Source organism: Rhinichthys klamathensis, unplaced genomic scaffold (genome assembly GCF_029890125.1).
Source record: "Rhinichthys klamathensis goyatoka isolate OS25496 unplaced genomic scaffold, OSU_Roscu_1.1 h1tg000176l_1, whole genome shotgun sequence".
NCBI classification, from domain to species: Eukaryota; Metazoa; Chordata; class Actinopteri; order Cypriniformes; family Leuciscidae; genus Rhinichthys; species Rhinichthys klamathensis.
The window spans coordinates 8,637,791-8,664,219 of record NW_026606705.1 but is presented as its reverse complement, the minus strand read 5'-3'; the positions used below and the strand labels follow the sequence as shown (position 1 = coordinate 8,664,219).

The window sequence follows — 26,429 nt, the reverse complement described above, 5'->3', positions numbered from 1 at the left end:
TAGCATTACATGCTAGTAATTTTGTTTTATCCTCTAAAAGTTAGGATGGTGAAAGATCCTTTCTGTTTCTTTCAGGGAAGATTAGCGTAACGTGCTAATAGTTTGTGATGTGTTGGTAACAAGTAAGATTCTGTGTTGCCTCGAGTGTAGCCTCTGTTTGAACAGAGAAGTTTTAGTGTTTGTTAGTGTGGTAACAAAGAAACTCACAAAATGGTTAGAAGGAATGCTAGGCTAGTTCCATCAACTCAGAAAGGTGGACTAGCTAGCCCTCTATGGACAGACAGTGAGTTCAAGTCATTGTTAGGAGAGCACATGGACTCCATAGTGACTGAGTCAGTCAGATTGAATTTGATAAAGAAATTTGGTATTCACCCAGAAAAAGTATGGTTTATTGAAGAATGCAAAAAGGTGATAGGTGCATGTATCAGGAAGAGAAACCTAAAAGGCATTATTTTCTGTCACATGGAATTTAGCTTATCCGTTGCACAAGAGCAAGCTCAGTGTATTGGGAAGTTAAAAGAACAGAACAAACAATTGCAGACTCAAGTGTCCTGTTTCAAGACAAAGGTGGGCCATAACAAAGCCTCATCCAATTGTGACTCAGAAAACCAACAGTCAGATGAAAGCTATCCTGATGTACAGTTTTTTTATAGAATAGAGGACAATGTCAGTGCTGTATTGATGAAAGATGTAAATGCAGTTGAAGTGTGTGGAGCAAGACAAAAGGCTCAGAGTAGGGGAAAAGGGGTTGATCCAGTTCCATCAGCAACCCCCATACTGCAGCTACAAGCAGTCAAATTATCTTTAGCTCCTAAAGAGAGTTTAGGAGAGAATTGTCAAAAAAGATGCGGCTCTACGATATGTCTCTAGCTGAAGTCAACCAGCTAATATCACAGATCTTGAGTCAGAATTCCATGATTTTGAAAATGCTGTAAACAGTTCTGAACTACAGCATGCCAGAAAAGATTAATTGAGAGAGGGAGTTCTGAGAGTGTTAAAGAACATTGTTGGACCAAAAGTGGACTGGTCAAAGATCACTAGTTGTGTACAGAAGAATTATGAAACTGTATGTGAGTACACAGAAAGATTTTGTCAGACAGCTGCAGCATACAGTGGGATTGTTGACACTTCAGAGAAGGTGCTAGAGGACAATGGTGCCCTCGTTCGCACATGGTTTGATGGCCTTTTGTCAGAGCATAGAAAAGCATTGCCTTTCTTAGATGTCACATGGTCCACTAGAACCCTGCAAAGTAACCTAGACAGGTTATCCACCTGGGAAAGAGACTTTGATGTGAAGGCAAGCGTAAACATTGCAGCAGCCTCCTTTAAGGTCAACACAGAGAACCAACAGAAACGTAAATGTCCTAAGAGAGAGGGCAGTTGTTATTACTGTGGTAAGCATGGACACTGGAGAAAAGAGTGTAGGAAAAGCAAAAAGAACTTTATTGAGGTTAATAATGTTGCTCAGCTGCTACTAAATCTGCTTGCTACTTTGAAGCAGCCACTGCCCACGTCATTAAACGGGTGGGGCAACATGTTGAGGTGTTAACCATTTGTGCTGTGAGTGCTTAATTCTCCCCAGTAACTTACAACAGAGATAAAAGACTTATTTTTGTTTAATAGAACAAAAGGAAAGTGACTATCTCAGCTTTCCTTTGTGGGGACAATGGTTAAGTAGACTCACAGCCTTAAATGTTGTCTACAGCACAGGCCCTTCATTAGTAATGAGCTGGGTCAGGCTGTAAACTTAAAATGCCCTCAATGTAGTGACCACAATAATGAATCAAGCAAAAGTCACTTTTGTCACCATTCTCATGCATGATGTCTACAATAACTGAAGTTGTGTTAGAGGATGAAGGAGAAATGACTCACGATTGTGTTACGCAGATCAAGGTACACACGTCACCGGACAGGTAGTCAAGGAAGTGTTTAGAATATTGCAAGCCATTAGATCCTAAATGGCACGGACCACATCAAGTGATGTAAATTAAAGTAGCGGCAGTATTGTGTTAGGAAAGATAAACCTGGACTCATTGTGTCACACTGTAAAAGTTGTTCCCCCTCCCACAGGGAAATGACAGGACACGGAACAGTGAGGAGCCCAGGGAAGAACCGATTGCAACAGGCGTCGGGGGCCAAACCCTGCGGTGAAGACTCCCTCATAGGCCTTCCCCCTCCATAGTCCATCCCTACCTCACTGCTTTCTATTTAGGTGTCAAACGAATTAAGAAATAGGGAAAGAAAGAACAACGATAGCAGACTCGGAAAAGTTTACAACCCTAGGGTTTGAACAAATACTGCTCTCCTGTCTTTTGTTTTCTTTCCTCCTCTGTGCAGGTACCACGTGATGGCTGTCCTGAGACCCATACGCACCGACCTCCTCACCTGCATATGAAGACATCACTTCCAGGAAACAACAAGACCCCCTACCGAGCCAACTATCACAAAAGGATAAAGAAAAAGAAAAAATTACACAACGCAGAGACCCACTACGGAACCTTCAATCATCCATCAACATGATCAAGATTGCCGTACTATTAACCATCATGGACATCGCACAAAGTCTGGACTCCAGAAACAACATATTCTTAGCTGATGAATATGTAAAAAAAAAAACGCCTTGTTTGCTGGAAAGAATGCTTGCACGTCACACACGAAGATGGCTGCAATCCAGGACTCGTGCACAAACATGGTGGTCTAACAAGACTTGATCTTTCAACTAAAGTACACGAGATGACTGAAGATAACTCTTCATGGTTCGGAAATGTCTCAGGTTACGACTGTAACCTTTGTTCCCTGAGAACAGGGAACGAGACAATACGTTATCTACGCTATGGGGAACGCCTCAGGCGTGACAGGTGTCTGAAATCAAGTATCAACTCACAGCAATCATGTTGACCGGCGACAGCCCGTGCATCATCAGCTCGGATGATGAGCGCGCAACCTGGATGTATAAAAAGGGTGCCTTGAAACCGTGACAACATCCTATCGTCTGAAGGGACTGTTGCAGGCAGGCCCCGAGGTATGGCAAGGAGACGTATTGTCTCGTTCCCTGTTCTCAGGGAACAAAGGTTACAGTCGTAACCTGAGACATTCCCTTTCGAAGGGAACTCAACAATACGTCATCGACGCTATGGGGAACGAAATACCCACGCTGCCATACTGAGGGGAGTGCATGCCCAATGGCAGTGACAACGGTCAGAACCAGGAATACAAAGGACACTAAAACCACTCACTCTAGGTCACGTTGGGCTGTCAGTGACAGCACTCCCTACCGGTCATAGCCCAAGCTAATGAACCGAGAAAAACTGCCAGAACATAGTTCATGGGAGGAATATCTGGGCCAGCTCAAAGGCTTAGGACCACAACTTCCTAATAGAAGGGGTCCCTTCTAGGGAGTGTGGCTAGGGGACTCAAGGGACTCCCAGCCAGTCACTATTCAGGAGAGCATGCCTCCTGACATGCCACCAGGCTGGCCTGGTGATCTAAACTAAGACGCACAGTCTGGCCATTGCCTGTCTGTCCGAGACAGAGCCTCTGGAAACTGCCTTGGAAAACTGCCCAGGAAGGCCGGTGAGGCCTGTAACCTGGTGACCACAGCATGTGGGAGCTCATAACCAGGAAGGCCGGGTGAGGCCTGTAACCTGGCGACCACAGTATATGGGAGCTCATATCAGGAAGGCCGGATAAGCCTGTAACCTGATACCCAGAATATGGGAGCTCATAACCAGGAAGGCCTGATAAGGCCTGTAACCTGACAACCACACCACGTGGGGGCTACATTAGAAAGTACATGAAACAAAAGTGCATGTACTTAGCCATTCCGAGTCCAGAAAAGGCCTGGATCAGAATGTGGAAGTTAGCTAGAAAGGCGTCTGTCGTAGTATACTTTGACGACAGGACGCATCTAGAGTAGGACCCGAGGTGAAAGACCTGGGTCTGGGCCACATAGAAAGGGACCGAAGCTTACAGCGCATGACCCTTACCATAAAAATGGATTTTAAAAAGTACACAAGATGTTCCATCATGTGACTTACCATAAGTATGGTCTTAACATGATCAGGAAGGCCAGATGAGGCCTGTAACCTGATAGTCAAAATGTGTGGGAGTTTACATTCAGGAAGGCCTGGTGAGGCCTGAAACCTGACATGTGACAACTCGTAACCAGGAAGGCCGAGGAGTAGTGATGCGCGGGCCGACTCGTGACCCGCGGACCCAGGTTGAGCCTGGTGACCCCGGGTTGAGCCTGGTGACCACTGAATGTGGGAGTTCATATCAGGAAGGCCGGTGAGGCCTGTAACCTGACGACCACAGTAGGTGGGAGCTCATATCAGGAAGGCTGGTAAGGCCTGTAACCTGATACCCAGTATATGGGAGCTCATATCAGGAAGGCCGATGAGGCCTGTAACCTGGCGACCACAGCATGTGGGAGCTCATAACCAGGAAGGCCTGGCGAGGCCTGTAACTTGGCGACCACCGTGTGTGGGAGCTCATATTCAGGAAGGCCTAGTAAAGCCTGTAACCTGATACCCAGTATTTGGGAGCTCATAACCAGGAAGGCCGGTGAGGCCTGTAACCTGGCGACCACAGTATGTGGGAGCTCATATCAGGAAGGCTGGTAAGGCCTGTAACCTGATACCCAGTATATGGGAGCTCATATCAGGAAGGCCAGTGAGGACTGTAACCTGGCGACCACAGTATGTGGGAGCTCATATCAGGAAGGCCGGGTGGGGCCTGTAACCTGATAACCACAGTATGTGGGAGCTCACATTCAGGAAGGCTGGATAAGGCCTGTGACCTGACATATGAAAGCTCATAGCCTGGAAGGCCTGTAACCTGGCGACCACAACATGTGGGAGCTCAGCTCACCTTGGAGGAACCGATCGTCCAAAATACCACGAACTGGTTCCTCCCGGACGCGCCTCCACTGCAGCTGCAATCTGTTGGTGGCGCGCCCCATAACATCCACCAACTCAGCGTACACTGGGCAGGAGGGCTGAGATGGTTCAGTCCTAACCAGACTGATATCATCAGCAGCCGACTCCTGCCCGGCCCGAAGAGAACCAGTTACAGATCCATCAGAAAGAGAAAGAACCTCCTCTACATCGACCTGTAACTCACCCTCGTCAGCTGTCAGATCATCCGCAAGGTTAACGCCCCTTTCCAGCTGATCTGCCAGCTCCATCTGAGAGCCCCACGAGCTCAAGCGCCGCTGAGCCTCAGCTCGAGCGGGACCGGCACCGCAGGGTTCAGATGCCGCGCCCACTTTCCTCGAGAAGTGGGACAGACGAGAGCGGAGAGTTCTAATAGGAAAACTCTCACAGTTTGCGCAGGAAGATCCCTCGAGAGCTTCCAGCGCGTGCTCTTCACCCAGGCAGAAAACGCACAGATCGTGTGAATCCTCCGGTGTCAAATATCTGGGACACGGGTCGGCACACTTGAGGAAAGGAATTTCTCCTCTTCTCTGTACGCTTCATTTTCGCTGATTTCTTTCAAACAGACAAAACAGTCCCTGAAGACGAAAGGATGTTGTCACGGTTTCAAGGCACCCTTTTTATACATCCAGGTTGCGCGCTCATCATCCGAGCTGATGATGCACGGGCTGTCGCCGGTCAACATGATTGCTGTGAGTTGAAACTTGATTTCAGACACCTGTCACGCCTGAGGCGTTCCCCATAGCGTCGATGACGTATTGTTGAGTTCCCTTCGAAAGGGAACTTGTTAGGTAAACCGTGGATGTGGATGAAGGAAATAGCAATTCTGCTGTTGTTTCTCTTATTAGCGTACTATCTATGCGTCCACAGTATCAAGTGTTTCATCCAACAAATGAATCACACCTCTCACGAGAAAATCACAGTTCCAACCAGAAAAGACTATTATCCGTAAGAACTACAACGGACTGTAATTGCATGTGTGTTTTCTGTGTCAGCATGCAATTACAGAAAAGCAAACACAGAGCTAATGTTTTAGGTACCTGTAACGATCACAAAGTTACAAGAGAACTTTTAAGTGTCTAAATTTGTATTTTGTGAGAGTTATTTAGAACTCTCAAAGGGGGAAATGTGGTATTACAAATTTATTAAATGTATAATTTAGGTTCCAAAACAAACTGTGTATAACCTGAGACAGTTCTGTACATTGAATTTAGCATTTAAGATTAGGATGGTCATTATATCCGGCCCATCCTGTTTTTCTGTATTGGTCAGATTACTGAAAACTCTTAATGGCCACTGAGACTCCCACTCTTTGTCTCAAAGATAATGTAAAGGTTTAACCAATCTAGTCAGGCTGACTGGATTAGCATCTCAAGGCTCCGAATAACTGCTATGCTGATGAGATCAGGCCTGAAGAATTTCCTGTAACCAGCTGAATCTTGCATTTCCATTTGCTTTGTTTCAGTGTCTCCACCTCTATGTAACCCAACCCCTTTTTTTGAAATGTATAAGAATAGTTCTGTATTTTAGTTAGCCAGACTATTCTTGAGATGACAGCGACGCAATAAAGAACTTCTGCGTGAAAGATACCTCAAAGTCTCCTGGTCTGTTGCGTGGAAGAAAAACTTCACTACAGTTAGTTCACCCAAAAATGAAAATGATGTCATTAATGACTCACCCTCATGTCGTTCCAAGCCCGTAAAACCTCCGTTCATCTTCGGAACACAGTTTAAGGTATTTTAGATTTAGTCCAAGAGCTTTCTGTCCCTCCATTGAAAATGTATGTACGGTATACTGTCCTTGTCCAGAAAGGAAATACAGACATCATCAAAGTAGTCCATGTGACATCAGTGGGTTAGTTAGAATGTTTTGAAGCATCGAAAATACATTTTGGTCCAAAAATAACAAAAACTATGACTTTATTCAGCATTGTATTCTCTTCCAGTTCTGTTGTCAATCCGCGTTCAGTGATGCTGACGACGTAAGATGCTGCTGACGTGTATCTAAATAAATATTGTCTAAAATAGGCGGCTTGCGCTAAAGTGGTTCTCATCCTATTTACATGGGAGAACCTTGCTGTGGAATTAGGGAGCTGTATTTTCTCCTCTCTGCCTATCTCCTCTGGGGTTCCTCAATGTTCTTTTGGCCCCGTCTTGTTTTCTCTATATGCTTCCACTGAGATTAATCTGTCAACTGGCAGAGGATGATGCTGCATTTGATTACCAGGAAATACACAAACAGATCAAATGTAGCCTTTAATTCACTGTATGTCATTTGGATAAAAGCCAAATGTGCAAATGTAAAATATAATGTAACTATTGGTTTAGTTGTCATCAACGTTGGACTGTTACATTTTGTTGGCATAGTTTGCAAAGTCTCTGTTTGCTGTTTGAGTGTTAGATGATTTCTCTCTTTGTATTTGTTTTTAGGGTTTCATGCAGCCCCATCTGTTAGGAGGAGAGTTCACACACTTGGAGTTTCCCAGAAGAGTGCAAAGGAAGGAGGTGGGCAAGAAGATGTTGTACCGAGACTTCACCATGACTGGCTGGTGAGGTTATTATTTTTTATGTGTATATATTTATATCTGCTCCATCACTATTGCGGCAGAGCTAGTCGTGCCCTTTAGGAGGTGTGCAGAAGCTGTAAATTTATTCAATCAATGAAATCCGAAATTGTGCAAAGTTTTTTTTCAGGGATTAGAAACAGAAACAATATACAGTCAAACCAAAAATTATTCAGACACCAGATGTAAGTTTTTATATATTTTTACTAGTGGGTGAAGGACACTATAGTAAATGTATGTAAGTGAAGATAGCTAATAAAGTAAACTGTGACATATTATACACAAAAATTCTTCATACAGTGGACTACCAGTAAAATTAATAAAAATGTGAGACCAAAAATTATTCAGACACTTTGACCTGATCATGTTTTGCTTAAGTGTTTTTTTCTTTAATTGCTAATGTGACCTTTTTACACCACAGACTTAACAAAATGAAGCATTGCTTAACAAAATTGGTTGACCTAAATTGGTATTATCTAATTGTGTACTTAAATTTAACAGCTGACAGCTATTCAACCTAATTCATTTGTGAGACAGTCTAATAAGGATGACCAAAACCAGTGAAATATCAATTGATTTGATAAACTCTGAGTTCTTGTCACATTTTATTACCATTTTCTAAACTAGCAAATAAACTGTGATAATGTGAGAAATGTTGAGGGTGTTTGAATAAATTTTGGTTTGACTGTATATATGTATTTATATATATACAGTAAATGTATTTATTTATATATTTTCTTTAATTCTTGTTTTGGCATTCCTATGACTGCTTTTTAAAAGAAATTTGCATAGACCCCACTTAGCAACATTGTGACTGCCCAGATCCGACCCACATCTGGCACATGTGGAATGAGGATCTGGCCCACATGCAGCATGGAATGACGGCCCTTGGGTGGACCGCTCCTGTTTGCCAGATCTTGGCCACAAGCAGGCCATAGCAATACCACATGTCAGTCAAGAGCAAATAAATAAACCAGAACTGGACCTTATCTGAGCCATAAAATCTGTGTATATTAAATATGGAGTCATCTCAGCCTTAATAACCCTGTTAACAAGCAGAATCAATGAAGGAAATAAGAGAACAGAAAAAGAGACGAGGAGAAACACAAGACCTACAACTGACTTCAGCCACAGCCTTAGATGAAATCAACTGAAGATAAAAGAAGACATTAAATCTCTGAAGATCTCAGCAGAGGATTAAACAACTGCACAAACAGCATTACCAGCTTCACTTATTACTAACCAGATTTACTTTATTTCTGTCAGGCGTCTACAGGAGTTGTTGTTGAGAATTAACAGGGGTTTAATTCTGCTCATTTGAAGTCACCATAACAGTGATAAGTGTTTCCACAAAGAAAGCTAACAAAATATCATCAGGAGATTATGGTTACTTGTTAAAAAATCCACGATCCCGGTACCGGGACCAAAAATCTTTGTTATGATTTTCGTACGTTCTTTTTATAGGCTTCCATATAAGGTATCACCCCTTTCTTGGTATCATTTGAAAGCTTAGAATCTATACTTTACAAAGAATACCATCACTTTCGGTTTTATGATACATATCAAATGAAATATTAGCTTAAATATGCATTGGTCCCAGGCAAATATTTCCGCTTTATGATTGCGAATAAATCTTTCTACAAATATTTATTTTTTATATATTTCACAAAACAGTCAAATCATATATTACAATAAAGCTCTCATTCTAAGGAATTTGTCAATGTAGGTTATTACATTGTGAGACAATCATAGATCGAAATATCTTCAAAATAATCGCGCAGTGAAATAAAATCAAACAGAGGTGACAGATAAAAGTATCACATTCCTGCTCCGATGTCGGCTTCAGTGAGCTGCAAACAGCCACATAATCTATATCACCTTTTAGCTTAGGATGTTATCTTTCCAATGAGACCATTTTCACGTTTCTGTGAGCTTTCGTTGTTAAGAAAAAGCTTTTCGAATGAACTGAGAGGAGACGCGCTCTGAGCGTGCAAGAATCTCCAAGTCATCTACACAGAAGCGTCCACAGAAGCGCCTTAGCTTTGGTACTGTTAAAGGCAATCCAGATAGTTTATAGATCTAAAAGGAACTAAGCTCGCGTCACATTTCAGACGGACCTTTCAAAAGACGGGATTCCTGTCGACGCGGAGGTCGCTCCGTGGATCACTTCTGGGTGACCACTCTCTGTTGACAAAGCGAACTGGCATCTATCCATCTGCGAGTTTGCGTGTGTTATTATAGTTTATGAACTGTTTTGATTTCTATAATTGCATCTAGAAAGATAAAAGCATCAATGGCATTGATAAAAGCGATCTTTGGAGGTGCAACTGGTTTGTAAATGGACCATTTGGAGAAATTTGGAGCGCATTCTCAAGACTGCGTTTGGGTAAGTTACGTACACCCTATGGGTTTTCAGCATTTACAATGTTTATATACATTTTTACTAACATAAAGTTATTGTTAATTTGAAATGTGAAAGCACAGCAACCAATCTGATAAACTATTATTTGAAAATAAATGTCAAATGTTTTGGATATGGAAAGTATGATTGCGCAATAGTTCCCAAGTTTGCATAAGTTGAATAAAATTGTCATTTCAGTAAATCTACATTTTGATATTGTGAAATGGATATTATTACAGTGCAGAAACTATGTATAAACAGTGATTTCTTTGTTTCAGGTTCTATTGGAGATTGAAGATGTGGCACTGTTGGCAACTTGGCACAGCTGGCATCACATCCCCAGGAGGCTGGCCGGTGATGTTGAGGTGATGCACAACACAGGTGACAAAACTGATGCCCATATAATGAATGATATAAATCTGGAGGATGAGGATCTTGTTCTAGATTGTAATAGACCACAGATTTTAGGCAAATAATGTGTCAAATGATAAGTCTTGTATCTTCTGAAAGAATAAAATGATCAAAATCATAAAGCGCCTATTTTTTTCTTTTTGTTTACTATAGCACAGACAACATATACTATAATATTTATCACATTCAGCAGTGTTTTATATAATTTCAAAGGGTTTTCTGTCAAATTACACTGGAATATTGCATATGGACCACTGGGTATGGGTATGAGCAGAGTTTAGATTTGGGTAGGTGGAAATTACATAAAAAAGGTAATATTCCTCCCTTCAGATTTATTTGAATATCTTTTTCATTTTTTATTATAGAGGAAAAAAATCTTTTTTCCAGTGTTTGCTGTCATCTAGAGGAAATAGCCATACTTGTCTGCATGTCCCTAAACCCCACAGGGCCTAAGTTATACACTTTCAAAAATTAATTTAAAATTAAAAAATCAAAAAGCGCCTCTTTTTTTGTGTTAAAGCTCAGACAACATATACTTAAATGTGTATCACTTTTAGCACTGTTTTATGAAACTGCAAAGGGTTTCCTGTAAAATGACACCAAAACTGTGTATTTAGGCCAAAGTATGTGGGAATGGGAAGCTTTTTTATTTGGGTAGGCCAAATCCAGGCGGAAATCCCCAAAAATGGCAAGGATTGTAAGAGGTTAATGGTATCAAAATCATCATGAAATAGGCTAATTCTCTGATGTCATTTGAATCAAAAAACTGTCATGCCACTTATACATTTACATAATAAACCCTGTACAACCACACCAATCAGTTGAAGATTTGAACAAATATTAGCACAAAAATATATCAACATTCAGCACATGAATCTGAACAATGGTGACAATCATCAAAATATTCAGATTACCAGATCAACTCTGAATATCACAGAAAAGCTACTAAATGTCACAACAAAAACAAGAGCGAAAAATAAAAGCAAATATTTTGAATTAAACAAAATAATAGGACAGCTGCATATAATTTATTCACAATCAAAAGTGCCATGCTGCAATGCATGCATAGTTCAAAACTCCCAGCATGAATTGCAGCATGGCACTTTTGAATGTCACCATAGTTGAGATTCATACGCTGATTATTGATGTCTCTGTTTGTCTGCATGTCACTGTAAATACTTTTGTGCTCATGTTTGTGCTCAAATCTGGATTACATACTGCAGTATCACAGGGATTGTAACCTAAATGTATTAATGGAAGAACACAATTGTTATGTAATGACATTAGGTTACTTCATGATGATTATAAAACCACCATTACCTGATCTCGATCCACTTTAGCTTATTTTTTATTACTGTAAATGTGTTAAACAAACACACTCAGCAGCCAAAACCGACAAAAGATATAATTATATCTATAAGAGATAAGAGCCCAACTAATGGAAACACTAATCACTGTTATGGTGACTTCAAATGAAACATTAGAGTTAACCTTTGTTAATTCTCAATCAAAACGTTTGTAGACGTCTAACAGAAATAAAGTCAATTTTGTTAGTAATAAGTGAAGTTGGTAATGCTGTTTGTGGAGTTGTTTAATCCTCTGCTGAGATCTTGAGAGATTTAATGGGTTCCACTTTATTTCGATAGGCACTTTAGACATTCTACTAACTATAAGTAACTTTGCAACTACATGTTAACTAACTCATTAGAGTATTTACTAATGTAGTAGACTGTAGTCTACAGTAGACTGTAGACATTTACTAATGTCTACAGACTGTAGTAGACTGTTAGGTTATGGTTAGGTGTTAGGGTTCGGGTTCGGGTTAGTAGAATAAGTTGACTTGTAGTTGCCAAGTTACTTATAGTCAGTAGAATATGTTATCATCAAAATAAAGTGTTAGCAGAGATTAAGCAGACAGTCTCCTAATACTCAAATGACAGTTAGTTGACATGTAGTTGCAAAGTTACTTATAGTTAGTAGAATGTCTAAAATGGACTATCGAAAAAAAGTGTTACCATTTAATGTCTTCTTTTATCTTCATTTGATTTCATCTAAGGCTGTGGTTGGAAGTCAGTTGTAGTGCTCATCTCTTTTTCTGTTCTTTTCTTTCCTTCAGTAATTCAGTATATTAGCCTATAGGCTCAGTAAATCAGCATGACCACTAAAAGAGCATTTTAACTAGAAAGATTAATATTTGAATCAACTCTTACATTGACAAATATTACAAAAATCACTCTGGTAGCACGTTATATATGGTACCTCCCATAATTGTCAGCTTTCGGTTGCAAAGCTTATGATGCAGCCTGAATCATAAACACAGTGTTCGTTTGTTGGCCAGAGGAGAACTGGCCCCCCGACTGAGCCTGGTTTCTCCCAAGGGTTTTTTTCTGAATTCTGTCACCTGATGGAGTTTGGGTTCCTTGCCACTGTTGCCTCTGGCTTGCTTAGTTGAGGACACTTAATATTCAGCAAAATGACTGATTTGACTGCACCGACACTATTGGATAAGAAAATAAACTTAGCTGACATCACTGTTTTCTGCAGAGCTGCTATATAGCTGAATTGAACTCCTTTCATAATTGATGTAATTTACAGTTATTGAATCAATACTGAACTGATTTCCACTGATTTACTGTTGTCTTTTAGAGCTGCTTTACAGCAGTTGAATTCTGTTTGAATCATTGAATCATTATTTTCCTGTTTATCACTGTAAAGCTGCTTTGAAACAATCTGTATTTTCAGATCAATACCACTTTTTGTATTCACAGAATGAAATTCTCCCCTCTGGTAGAGGATATAGTCCCATTGTGCAAACTAAATCGGTATAAGAATTCCTTTGTTCCTTTATCTGTTCGAAAGCTGAATAACAGTTTATCTTATTAATTTTAAATTTGTAAAGTCTTAAATCAACTATTTCTTCTCTTTTTATATGTATATGCCAGATCTGGGCCACAAGCAGCCCATAGCAATGCCACATGTCAGCCAAGAGCAAAACTGGCCCACAAGCAGACAGACCTCTACAGAGGTTTAACTCTAAAGTGTAGAATGTGAAGTCACCATAATGGTGATTAGTGTTTCCATTAATTGGGCTCTTAACTCTTATTATATTTATTGTCTTTTTCGTCTGCTGTGAACGTGTATGTGTCAAACACATTTGCAATAGTAAAGGAAGCGTAACAAAACAAACTTGTATCAGATAATGACCGTTACCTTTTGATGGTCTTAAAATCATCATGAAAAACCCTATGATGTCATTTGAATCTAAACAAATCTAACAGTTTTGTTGTGCCATTAATATATTTACCTTACAAACCCTGTGTTACTGCTGCTTGAGAGGAGCAGTATTATAAAATCAGATTGAAGATTTATCAGTCAGCACAAAACCATAATTTACACATGCAGAAATCAACAATCAGCACATGAATCTCAACAATGGTGACAATCAAAAGTACCTTGCTGCAATGCATGCTGGGTACCAACATAGTACAAAACGCCCAGCATGCATTGCAGCATGAATAAATTATGCAGCTGAATTGTCCTATTATTTTGTTTAGTTCTAAATATTAGCTTTTTTTTTGTGTTTTTTGTTGTGACATTTAGTGGTTTTTTTGTGACGTTCAGAGTTGATCTGGTATCTAAATATTTTGTTGATTGTCACCATCGTTGAGATTCATGTGATGATTGTTGATGTCTGTGTGTCAGCATAGGTTATCTTTTTGTACCCATGTTTATTAAAATTGTCTAACTGCTGTAACACAGGGTTTATAATGTGATATGTAACCATCAATCATGCCATGCAACCATGCAATCGCCCTGTAACTTCAGTAAAATCTACCAGAATAGCTTCCATTTTTGACTGTAACATACCCTTCTGTCGTGCAACCTTTAGACAATCTGCTTTTTCTTACAAAGCCACTACACAGTGGAATGCAATAGCGAATGAAGTAAAGAGCTGCAATTCCATCAAGAGTTTTAAGTAAGAGGCGGGTGACTTAAAGAGGCGGGTGAGTTTGTTTTTATTGTACCCTGCCAGGGGACTGCAGATGTAAAATAGCCTACGGCTAACTCTGGTACAATGCATCAAATGGTAACATTTCTGTTTGAAATTGTACATGGTCCCTAATAAATAAATAAAAGAAAAAAAAGAAAGACAAAAGATATAAGCCTAAGAGCCCAAGTAATGGAAACGCTATTCACTGTTAGGGTGACATCAGAGTTAAACCCCTGTTAATTCCCAATAACAACTCCTGTAGACATCTGACAGAAATAAAGTCAATCTGGTTAGTAATAAGTGAAGCTGGTAATGCTGTTTGTGGAGTTGTTTAATACTCCTCTGCTGAGATCTTCAGAGATTTAATGTAATCTTTTATCTTCAGTTGATTTCATCTAAGACTGTGGCTGAAGTCAGTTGTAGTTCTTGTGTTTCTCCTCGTTCCTTTTTCTGTTCTCTTCTTTCCTTCAGTGATTCTGCTTGTTAACAGGCTTATTAAGGCTGAGATGACTCCATATTTAATATACACAGATTTTGTGGCTCAGATAAGGTCCAGTTCTGGTTTAGTAGTAGTAGTAGTATACTTTATTGTCCTCGAAAGGAAATTTGTTTTGGACTACATGTTGCTGCATATACATATAATAAGAGAAGAAATAGTTGATTTAAGACTTTACAAATTTAAAATTAATAAGATAAACTGTTATTCAGCATTCGTACAGATACAGGAACAAAGGAATTCTTATACCGATTTAGTTTGCACAATGGGACTCTATATCTTCTACCAGAGGGGAGAATTTCATACTGTGAATACAAAAGGTGAGTTTGGTCCCCCACGATTTTCTGTACCTGATTCAGAATGCAATTCTCATATAAATGTTGAAGATTCAAATATTCCTCATGTCCAACTGTTTTTAGTGCTGTCAACACCAGGTGTGCTAATTTAGATTTAAGCTGTATAGTTAGGTTCCCAAACCATACTGTAACACCATACTTAACTATGCTTTCTAAAACAGCTTTGTAAAACACATGATTTTCTTATTAACCCCATAAAAACATAATCTACGTAAGAAGTACAGTCTCTGGTGCAGCCGGGTGCAAACCCATTCCGTGTGAGTTTTCGAAGTAAGTGAGCTGTCTATATAAACATCCAAATACTTGTAAGTTTGACGATGGTCACCTTTTGGATCGAATACATCTTTGCTCTTTGCATTGGCCTGCTTGTGGCTCAGATCTGGCAAACAGGAGTGGGCCACCCAAGGGCCGTCATTCCACGCTGCATGGGGGCCAGATCATCATTCCACATGTGCCAGATGTGGGCCGGATCTGGGACGTCACAATGTTGCTATGTGGGTACATGTCTTGCTGATCTTCTAAGCTTTAGCACTCTTCAAGGACTCAAAGATCCTTAAAAAATACTTTTATCTACACCTTGTTTAAATATAAAGTTTAAAGGGGACTTGCACATGTTTTGGAATAGATTGATTTTGAATTAATTACATGATGTGGTGCTTAATTGATTAATAATTGGTTACTGTTAGATGAGAAAAGCATTGAATAGACATTTCAAAAAGTAACTTTAGAAATATATTTCTATAAGTAACTATGAAACAAATGAGGACATACAAGAAACCATGGTAACAAAGGACACCTGAAATAAACACAGGTAACAAGAACCTAGAGACACCAAAAACTATAGAGCTGCCAATCAAATTATAATAATTATAGATATAATTTTTGCATTGCAGAGGTGGCACAGAAGTTGCATCTGAAGTGGCATTTAGATGTATTTTTAGATGTATTTACACATTTTAATGCATATCAGAAGTGTCATAAATGCATTTACAACTTATTTTTTTAAATGTGTTCTATAAATAAATTGTCATTTGCCTGCATTACTGTCTAGTATGTTTGGTACTGTGATATAGTGAAATGTCAAATGAACACCAAATCTGAAAAAAAATATATATATTTTTGGCCTGGAGAAAATTAATAAAGTGGTTTAATAACTACTTACTTGACAAGATAAAGAATCAATGACAGTGGCTTTCTCTCTTTGGCCCTTTTACACTATGTTTTCTGGGCCAGCTGATGAATTGTACATACATTCAAATTAGATACCCTTAAGTCCTACTTTATTTTCTCCTTTTTGTCTTAACAGGGCTTATAAAACCATTGAGGATGAGGACCTCAAATTTCCTTTGATATATGGAGAAGGAAAAAAGGTAACAGATAAGAGAGTAGGATGGGGAAAAAAGCAAATGAACACACAGGAGATGACATCAGAAGTGTCAAAGTCGAAGAGAGTTGAAGTCAAAGAGAAATAATATTGGAATGGACAACAAAAGAAAAGGGATAAAAGACTTATTTGATTAGAGAAGCCAACGATAGGATAGTTTCTGCTACATCACCTTGCTATTGCAGGACTACTCTGTGCAATGCTGTATATGAAACGTTTCACTTATCTGCCACTCAAAGTGAATATTACTCCTATTTCATGGATGGATGCTCTCCAGCTCCAGCTCATATGTTCAAATAGATTTCAGATATATCTGTCTTAGTCAAAGAATAAAGAGATATCAAGAGATAGACATTTATGTTTAATAGTTTTTGTTTAGTTATATAATTACGGTAATCATATTTAATTATATACATGTATTAAGTACAGTATGGTTCCAAAATATAAGATAATAATGAAAATATTCTTTACTTATGTCAAACAGGAAATGAACCGCTTTAGGAAGTTGAAAAAAATTGTAACAGACACAATATGATATATAAGAGGGAGTTAAGATTCTGTTCTCTTTCTTGGTCACTAATCAAATAAGTAAATTTGTAAGGGTCACTATGTTAACTTCTTTTTCCCCAAACCTGATGTTCCCAACTTTTTGACTTTTTTGCCTACAGTATAATTTGTATTATAAGTTGTGATGATGCAAACATTTCCAAACTGTGTACCAAGCTTTATTATAAACTTATAAACCATCCTTCCATATAAAAACATTGAATTGCATATAGCTATGTTGAGACAATTAACAATCAATCAGTTCATCCAGCGAACACTCAGTAGCCTCTGATTCATCCAGAGAGACAACAATAGATTGCATGAACTGAGTCTAGAGCCTGTGAGGCAGCAACAGTTACGACCACGTTCTGAGCCTCCAAGTCTGTGAGGAAAGAGTCATTACCAAACGCTACGTTCAGAGTCTTCGACCAGCGAGACAATAACAGATGCAGAACGTTCCAAGTCTCCATGGCTGTTACAACCTTTCATAAGAATATCAGCCTAAAGAGAAGAGAGATTACGTGACATAAACAAGAACGAGTAAACAGTGGAATCAATCAAATATTTATTCACTCACTCACAACAGACGTCACTATAATAATGAACATACCAACCAAGGAAAGAATTTAACAAAACAGACAACAACTAACAAGGGGGGGAAAACAACAAAATAAAGATCTAAAGACACTTATTTGCTGGCTAGCCCACAAGATCTGTCGTCGCTTTTTCTTTCTCCTCCTCGTTGGCGTATTTATCAGTCAGCTCCATCAATCAGCCACTCTCAAATCACAAACAGGTGCGTCCACCTACAAGAGAGAGAGACCACGTACACGCTCCGAAAGGATAGAGCGACGCCAAGACAAACAAGGGAGGGGCAAAACAAAGAAAACAAAGACACAAACCAAGCCACCAACCGTAACAATGCCAGAGAGACAAAAGTGGATTGACCTAGGTCTGAATGTTTGGCCCAGAAAGGCAGAAGATAAACATACATTTGCAACAAGGTTAAGCTCTGGATTCCAGCTCCTTTCCCCACTGCATTGTTACCCAGCACAACCAGTGGAAGAAGTCACTGCCATCAGACTGCTCACTGCGTACATATCAATTCACCAAATCTTTTTCATTTTTTTATTTTACATTTTTCAATCTTTCAACATTATCAGTACCGGTATATGATTTTCTAATTTACATTAGAGGTAATATAGCTGATGTTAGTTAATAACAAATAATCTTTCATTTATTTGTTCTACGCATAATAAGGTTCTTCACCTTATTAGTTTCAGAGAAACAACAGTTCTTTCCATAGTTTGAGCTCGTTTATCAATCACTTCAAGGAAGTCAACTGGCAAACTGCATCAGTGTTATCTGTTCACGATCAACTGTTCAATCTACGTCAAGGTAATACTTCAATTGGCATCTACGCTCTCCAATTCTGCACTTTAGCAGCATCTAGTAGCTGGAATGAGACGGCCCTGCTCACTGCTTTCCGCCAGGGTCTGAAGTCAAGTCACCTTCATTTTAACAATATGGACTGTTTCAAAGCAGCTTTACAGTGATAACAGGAAATTAAAGTAACAGAGATTGTTTTGGCTTTACAGCAGCTCTAGAATAAAGTTATTGTCCAGCTAAAGTTAGTTTTGATCGATTCACTTCTGAAACCTGGAATAGCGCCACCAGATGGTGATTTATGACAACACGGTCGGTTTGGAGAGTTTCATTCAAAAGGCCATCCGTATTTCCCAACGTCTATCTGCCTGCTCACTGAAAAAACCCGCTTTGCATCCTCCGCCCACCTCACCACCTGTCGCCCTTCCAGCACCTGAACCCATGCAAGTTGATGCCTATCATCTCACTCAAGTGGAGCGTCAAAGACGACTTCTGAACCGCCTATATCTTTATTGTGGGGGAGAAGGCCACATCATCACAAGCTTTCCTATCCAACCACCACACCCAGCGGTGAGTACTATTCAGTTTCAGCCTAAGATCACTCCCCTCACTCATACTCCTGTCCAAATTCTAACCCCTAAAAACTCACTGTTTCAGCGCAAGCTCTCATTGATTCCGGGTCTGCAGGGAACTTTATCTTCGACCAACTTCTCCAAAAGCTCAACCTCCAGAGGAAACGTTGTTCCCAGGAACTAGCGATACACACCATCCTTGGCAAGCCGCTGGGCTGTGGTCGCATTCGTCACTTCTCCCCCACCATGACGCTCCACATCGGCTGCTTGCATGAGGAGAAGATCTCGTTCATGGTGCTGGAAGGATCCACCGCTGACCTCATCCTGGGACGCCCGTGAATGTCACAACATGATGCCAATATCAACTGGAACTCTGGAGAAATCCTGCAGTGGAGTGAGTCCTGCTTCCAGACCTGCAAAGCTTACCTACCAGCCTCACCAGAGATTGCCTCTTCCGTCATCTTAAGTCCAGATCCAGTTCGTTTACCGTCACCTTTTGTACACCACCTGTCAAGAACCAAATTTCCATTAAACATCGAGCTAAGTCACCATCTGAAAATTCCTGTCGCCATAGACTCACCATTTCCTTGTTCCCGCTACCATTCCACTGCTATAATAAACAAACTTTTATGCACTTACCTATCTGTTCCCTTCTGTTGTGTGGCAATTCAAATGTAAAAAATGGTGGAATTTTTAATGGTTATAATTAATGGCTAAAATGCCTTTAAACACATAATTAAAACAAATGGTCTTTATGTTGTTTCTACATTTAATTTGGAGATTCAATGTGAAATTATTACAATAAAAGAACATTAAATAATTTAATGTTAGGTGCGATTAATTGTGAATACAGAATTAATTTCAATCGATTGACAGCACTACTGAATTTATATTTTAATTAAAACAACCATTATGAATGGTATTTTAGCAGAGAACATAGGCATCATTTTCATGTGATATGGGTGGGACAAGTTCCCACCACTTTTTGCCAAATCTTAATTTGGTTATAATTCAAATCACCTGAAAATGTGTTATAACGATTGTGCATACATTTCTGGACAAGCTGTTCAATGGCCAGAGTAAAATAAATGCAAGAACAATAAACCCACTCTGTCCAGTAGCAGATTTCGTTGATAGAAATAAATGGCAATGGCAATTTATTTATATAGCACAATTAAATACAATTTACATTGTCCAATGTGCTTTACAATATTAATAAAAAATCATAAAAACTAACAACAATACAACAACAGTACAAATATACATTTAAGTAAAATGCCATAAAATAAGTGCTTCTCCCATTTAAACTAATGATGAGATGCAATGGAATGGTGCTTCAGCATAATGCCTTATCAAACAAAACTGTTTTTAACTTGGATTTAAAAACAAATAATGAAGAGGCCACTCTAATTGAAATGGGAAAGTCATTCCATAATCTAGGGGCAACTACAGAAAAGGCATGGACCCCCTACACTTCAATTTTGACTTAGGGATAGACAGGAGTCTCTGATTTGATGACCGGATTGATCTAGTTGGATGATGCTCAGTCAATAGAGCAGACAATAGGGTGGAGCCAGACTATTTAAAGATTTGTGCACAAAAAGTAAAAGTTTAAACTCCACTCTATAACAAACTGGCAACCAGTGTGTAAGGAACGTAAAATTGGCGTGATATGATTCCGGGTTTTTTTGCACCCGTCAGAAGTCTAGCTGCCGCATTTTGTACTACTTGTAATCGTGACATTGCTGAATGACTAATCCCAACGTAAAGAGAGTTGCGGTAATCCAGCCTTGAAGAAATAAATGCATGTATTAATTTTTTTGAAATTTTTAAAAGAAAGAAAAGTCTTTACTTTTGATAGTAGTCTTAACTGAAATTTCACTACGAAATTTATTTGCCTCTCAAATTTCAAAGATTCATCAAATACTACACCCAAATCTCTCACTCACGGCATCACACAACACAGCAAAATGTTTAACACTGAGAGTGTTAAATTAACACTGAGACTGAATTATATAAACTCTGGGCATAGTGTTAAATGAACACTGAACACTTAATTATTAATTAAGTGAATAATTGAGTGATGATTGAGCATTATTGAAGACACCTGATGTTAACAAAGCAGAATCACTGAAGGAGAAAACCAGAATTTGCAAGTTACCATTATGGTGATCACTGTTTGTTTTAGTTGGTCTCTTGACCCTAAAATCAGTAACTTTAGATTGTTTGGCTATTTTACCTGAGTTATAACAGCCAGATGAACAAATAGAAAAGGTGATCTGATGGTGTTGGTTTTGTTTTAACATAATTGTTATTTGACCTGAAGCACTGAACTCATTGAGAGCATAATTTCTGAGTTAAGTTTACCTTATGGATTATAGCAGCACAGTCATTGTAGAGCAGGGGTCCCCAACCCTGCTCCTGCCGACCGACTGTCCTGCACAGTTCATCTCCAACCCTAATCAAACACACCTGCCTTTAATTTTCAAGTGATCCTGAAGACCTTAATTGGTTGCTTCAGGTGTGTTTGATCAGGGTTGGAAATAAACTGAGCAGGACAGTCGATCGGCAGGGTTGGGCACCCCTGTTGTAGAGCATACCATTTTTAGCCTTTTCAATGAAATCCAAATGATCAAATCAATAAAAGAAACTTCTAAAAATTATTTTATGTAGGCACACACAGACATCAAGAATTAGCGTATGATTTTCAGCAATGGTGACAAACAGATCACCTCTGACCATAAGCTCATTATTTATTCATGCAGTTTTGATTGGTGGCACCCAGAATGCACTGCAACATGCTTTATAATTTAAAAGATTCATAGGCTGATTATTGATGTCTGTGTGTCTAAAAAAAACAACTTTTTTTTTAATAAGATAAACAAGAATTGATTATATTGTAAAAGTTAAAAAATATTATGCTGTACAAGGACAGTGCTGCTATAATTAAAGCTGCAGTCCGTAGCTTTTTTGGGTTAAAAATTATCCCAATTTTTTTTTTAAGCAAGTACATATACAGTGTTCAAAACTATCTGCTTGCCTTAGCTCGATACAAAACGGTAAGTTTGTAATAATGTTTTTAATTCCAGTGGTACTGGTGGATTTCCACGGGAAATCCCAGCATGTCTTTGCATCATTACGTCACATCTGTGCACGTAAAGAAGGAGTCTCGGCTAGTAGGCTAGCTACATCCTGCGTGTGAGGATGTTGAAGGTGGAGATTTATAGCCTTTTCTCAAGCACTTGATATAATTAAACGTATTAATTTGATGGCGGATCCAGAAAGGTTCAAACGACAATCACCAGTGACAACTAGAGATTCACCCGTTGTAAAATGCAAAAGACTTTGGACTTCAGAGTGGCTACAGAAAAAAGAGACTGCAACCGGACCGATACGAAAACAAGGATAAATATCGGAAGGGCATTAAATGTAGTCACGCAATGCTGATGTTGTTAACATTACAATTTGAGAACAAAGTACAATTTGCATGGTTTTATGTGATTTGATAAGCAATCGTTATATTTAATCAGCGCGATTAACTGCAATCCCTTAGTTGGTCAGAACAAAAGTGAATGTTACTTACTTGTTCAGATTACATTTTCCGGTAAAAATTCTTATGTTGGTCATACATCAAAAAGTAGAATCTGTGATTCCGAAAGACAGTATCCACACCGGCGTGGCAACTGACAGCCGCACATTCTCCTCAAAACATTGGATTAATCCGCGCTGTGCTATGCCAAGGCACAACTCACGTAAAGTTAATAATTCCGCGAATAACTTCAATTGCAGATTTCGAACAGAGATGGCGACAAAGAGGAAAAACTGCGGACTGCAGCTTTAATAAAGGAAACCTAACTCAGAAATTGGGCTCTATATGAAACCAGAAGCAGGAAATGGAACTATGGAAAAGATCCATTTAACTATGAAAAGAACCATCAGCTTATCATTTTCAGAGCACCTCATTAAATGTATACTTGCATGGCCTTTGCAGTAGTTCCTGAAGAAGGATTTCGATGGTTCCATGAGTCTCAATCGATTTCTTCGGTGTTGAATGAAGAAATGATGATGAACTTGAATGGTTTGTTTGACTCTGTTCTGGTTTAAGGTTTTCTCTCTCTCCGTGAGCACATGGCTGAGCACATGCAGATGCAGATTGTGGCCTGCAGGGCCGTATTAAGACCGTGTGGTCTTTTCTATGGCCTCTGCTTTTTCCACGTGACAACATTTTTAACAGCAATAAAACCAACTTATCTGATCGTAGTCATGGTAACCAAGACCCTTCTTGCCCTTGTTGAGGGGATGGGACTATAGATCCCTGAGTGAGTTTTTAAAGATTATTTGTTAAATATACCAAATAATTGTGTCTGATTTGTCTCAGTCATTACAATAGTGATGTGGGTTTGTACCAGCTCTGCAATTCAGCACTCCAGTCAAGTCACGTTGGTCAACCACTATACCACTATATACATAGCCTTTTGCTTTAAAGCCACAAATATCATAACTATCTATAGACATACTGTAATTGAGACATTTATTCTAGAAATTCATTAGAAACAGAAAGACTTATTGTTTCGGCCTTACTCAAAAGAAACATGGTAGTTTGTTATGCACTTCAATCCAATCCACACCCGATGTTCTTGGTTTGCTTCTTATTTATTAAATCCAGGCAATTGGTTGATGAAACATTGATTCAAATTAAGCTATAATTCATACAAAACAAAATTCATTTTAAAGAAAAACAAAACTTAATGAAGTGGTCAAAATCATGTCTGACCAACTCCATCTCTCCATCTTATGATGTAGCCTCATGTGGTTCACTTTTCATAATCAACATAGAAGCTTTTTTTTTTTAATAAAAAAAAAATAATATTTAAACATAAATATGAAATGAAATCTGCTTTCTTTAATGGCTACAACACGTATAGTACAGTACAGAGAACTTTCATGACGGAGCAGGATTTGAGCGAACGTGAGTGGTTCATGAGTGGAGCCTTCACTCAGGCCATGAGCGATTGAGTGGAGCATGCTCCCATAGAGCGGAATATCGCTCACATGCTCTGGTCAGTACCTGGATGGGAAAAGAGAGGGTGTGTTAGTGAGGTGTTAGTGAGGCCAGCAGGGGGTGCTCACCCTGTGGTCTGTGTGGGTCCTAATGCCCCAGTATAGTGATGGGGACACTATACTGTAACAAGCTCCGTCCTTGGGGTGAGACGATAGAAAAACATGGTCCTGACTATCTGTGGTCATTAAAAATACCCTCACACTTCCTCGTAAAGAGTAGGGGTGTAAATCTGTTGTCCTGGACAAATTCCCTCCATTGGCCCTTACCAATCTTGGCCTTTCTAATAATCCCCAACTAAATTGGTTAGTTGATGGGAATCGCTCTATCACTCTTTCTCCTCTCTACCGATAGCTGAAGTGTGGTGAATGCACTCTGGCTAAAGTCCCATCATCCATGGGGATGTTCCATGCTGGTGTTGGGTGTGGAGAAACCCCTGATGATTGTAAAGCGTTCTTGGTGTACAGTAGTACATAAGAAAAGCACTATATAAATGCTTCATTCATTCTTTCATTCATAATTTAAGCCTATTTTTTCAGTGTATATTCCTATATACTCTTCTAGTCTTGTGAATGTATGCTTATTTTAGATGCTTGTGCTGAATTTTTATTATTTTTCACACACAGGCACGAGTGATGGCTACAATAGGTGTGACTCGTGGTTTAGGAGATCATGACCTCAAAGTCCACGACTCCAACATCTATATTAAACCCTTTCTGTGCTGCTTTCCAGAGGTGAGCTACTTGTTCATTAAATTCAAATTAAACAATTATTAGAAACGTTATGTAGAAAATCTTTAAGGCATGTGGGATTATCGAACAAGATGTCTACACATTGTGTCACAGCCGACTGCAAATAATGGCGAGGAAAAAGATCTAAATGCAGCAGGATAAAGGTTTATTAACGAAGAACTAGAAACAAACCACTCTTCACTTAAAACATGAACAAAACAACCAGGTATACTGCAACGATAATGGACAACTGAACTGAACTGAACAAAACACAGGGCTTAAATACAAATTAACAAAATAAACATCAGGTGCAAACGGTAATCAACTCAATGGAAAAACCATTAAAACAAACTTAACCATAGCATCAGTTCTGGCAGTTCTGGTTAGTCAAGCTCGCATCAGCTGACTCTCAGCTGATACACGTCTACTTATAGGAATACGACGCCTATCACTGTATACATATATAAGCTCCTTCAGAATTATTAGCAGCTATCACGTTTCTCAGGAGCTAATTACCCTCCTCCATCCCCAGCTCCTCCTCTCGTCCAGTCAGTATGGCATTCTGATTCCCCTTGAATCAGAATAAATTCTCAAATTTTTCAAAACTTCAAGATTTTTCTTGTACTTTCAAATATTGAATTAATACATTCATGTTGGTTCTGTTCTTTTTACCCTAAGGGGGGTTATTGCTGCTCTCCCAGCTCTTATCCATGCTAGGATCCATGCGAGGAGTTCTCGCCCAGAACAGAACCATACCGCAAATCCTAACTGTATGCTAACTGTCAATCGTATTTGATGATAGTGGTCCTGACAGAAATGAATGCAAAGAAACCGAGCTAAGCAAACCCAGATTACCAGTAACACATCGGTGGCTCTCGCTGGCTAACAATGAATACTAGTGGGTGAAAGAGGTGACATCAGTGCTTGAAGCAGGAAAAAAAAAGTGCTGGTACTCCTGGGGGTTTGAAAGCATGCTCCGGGGGCAATGTGGGCAGTCAGAGTAATGGCAAGATGTAAGAAGTGCTGACTTAAAAGGCAAGACTATTGATGTGAAAATTATAAACTTTAGTTACGATGCAACACTGGCCCCCACGTGACAATTCCGTCAACTGTGCAGCGTGCAGGTGGCTTATAGTGCAGACGTGGCGTCAATATGAGAAGCAGATCCCAAGGAGTCATAACCGTAACCCTACCCCAGACCTAAACCTACCCGTAACAGTGCGTGTTATATTGACGCTAAAGGATGCCATGTGCGTAAGATTTCGACGAAATGTCATATGGCGTCACCTATATGACGCCAAAGGATGAGAATGTGTTGGAAGTGCCGGTACGCAAGAAAAAGTAAGGTAACACTACAGATTAAAATATAGAAGTGCCGATGCTGCGTTAATTAGTTTCTCCATTGATTCTTTAGTCCAAACCTTTACATCCTTTGTCTGTCCGGGAACCAGACAGACTCTGTCAGTTTAAATCTAGACAAAAAACACATCTCTTTGACCTAGCATACACTAACACATTATCAATTTTTATAATTCAATGTTAAGGGCCGTACACACCGGGACGAATATCGGCGCGCGTTATTCGCCTGCGTTTTTCAAC

General features: G+C 39.4%; 1 protein-coding gene across 1 annotated transcript in view; it reads left to right on the top strand.

Annotated features, from left to right (window-relative positions):
• Window positions 1–26,429, top strand: part of LOC130092505 (protein phosphatase 1H-like) — a 119,053-nt gene that overhangs the window by 81,265 nt on the left and 11,359 nt on the right. The window contains exons 7-9 of the mRNA XM_056260376.1: window positions 7,364–7,482; window positions 16,459–16,522; window positions 24,726–24,833. Coding sequence (XP_056116351.1) covers window positions 7,364–7,482; window positions 16,459–16,522; window positions 24,726–24,833 — 291 coding nt within the window. The remainder of the gene's footprint in view (window positions 1–7,363; window positions 7,483–16,458; window positions 16,523–24,725; window positions 24,834–26,429) is intronic.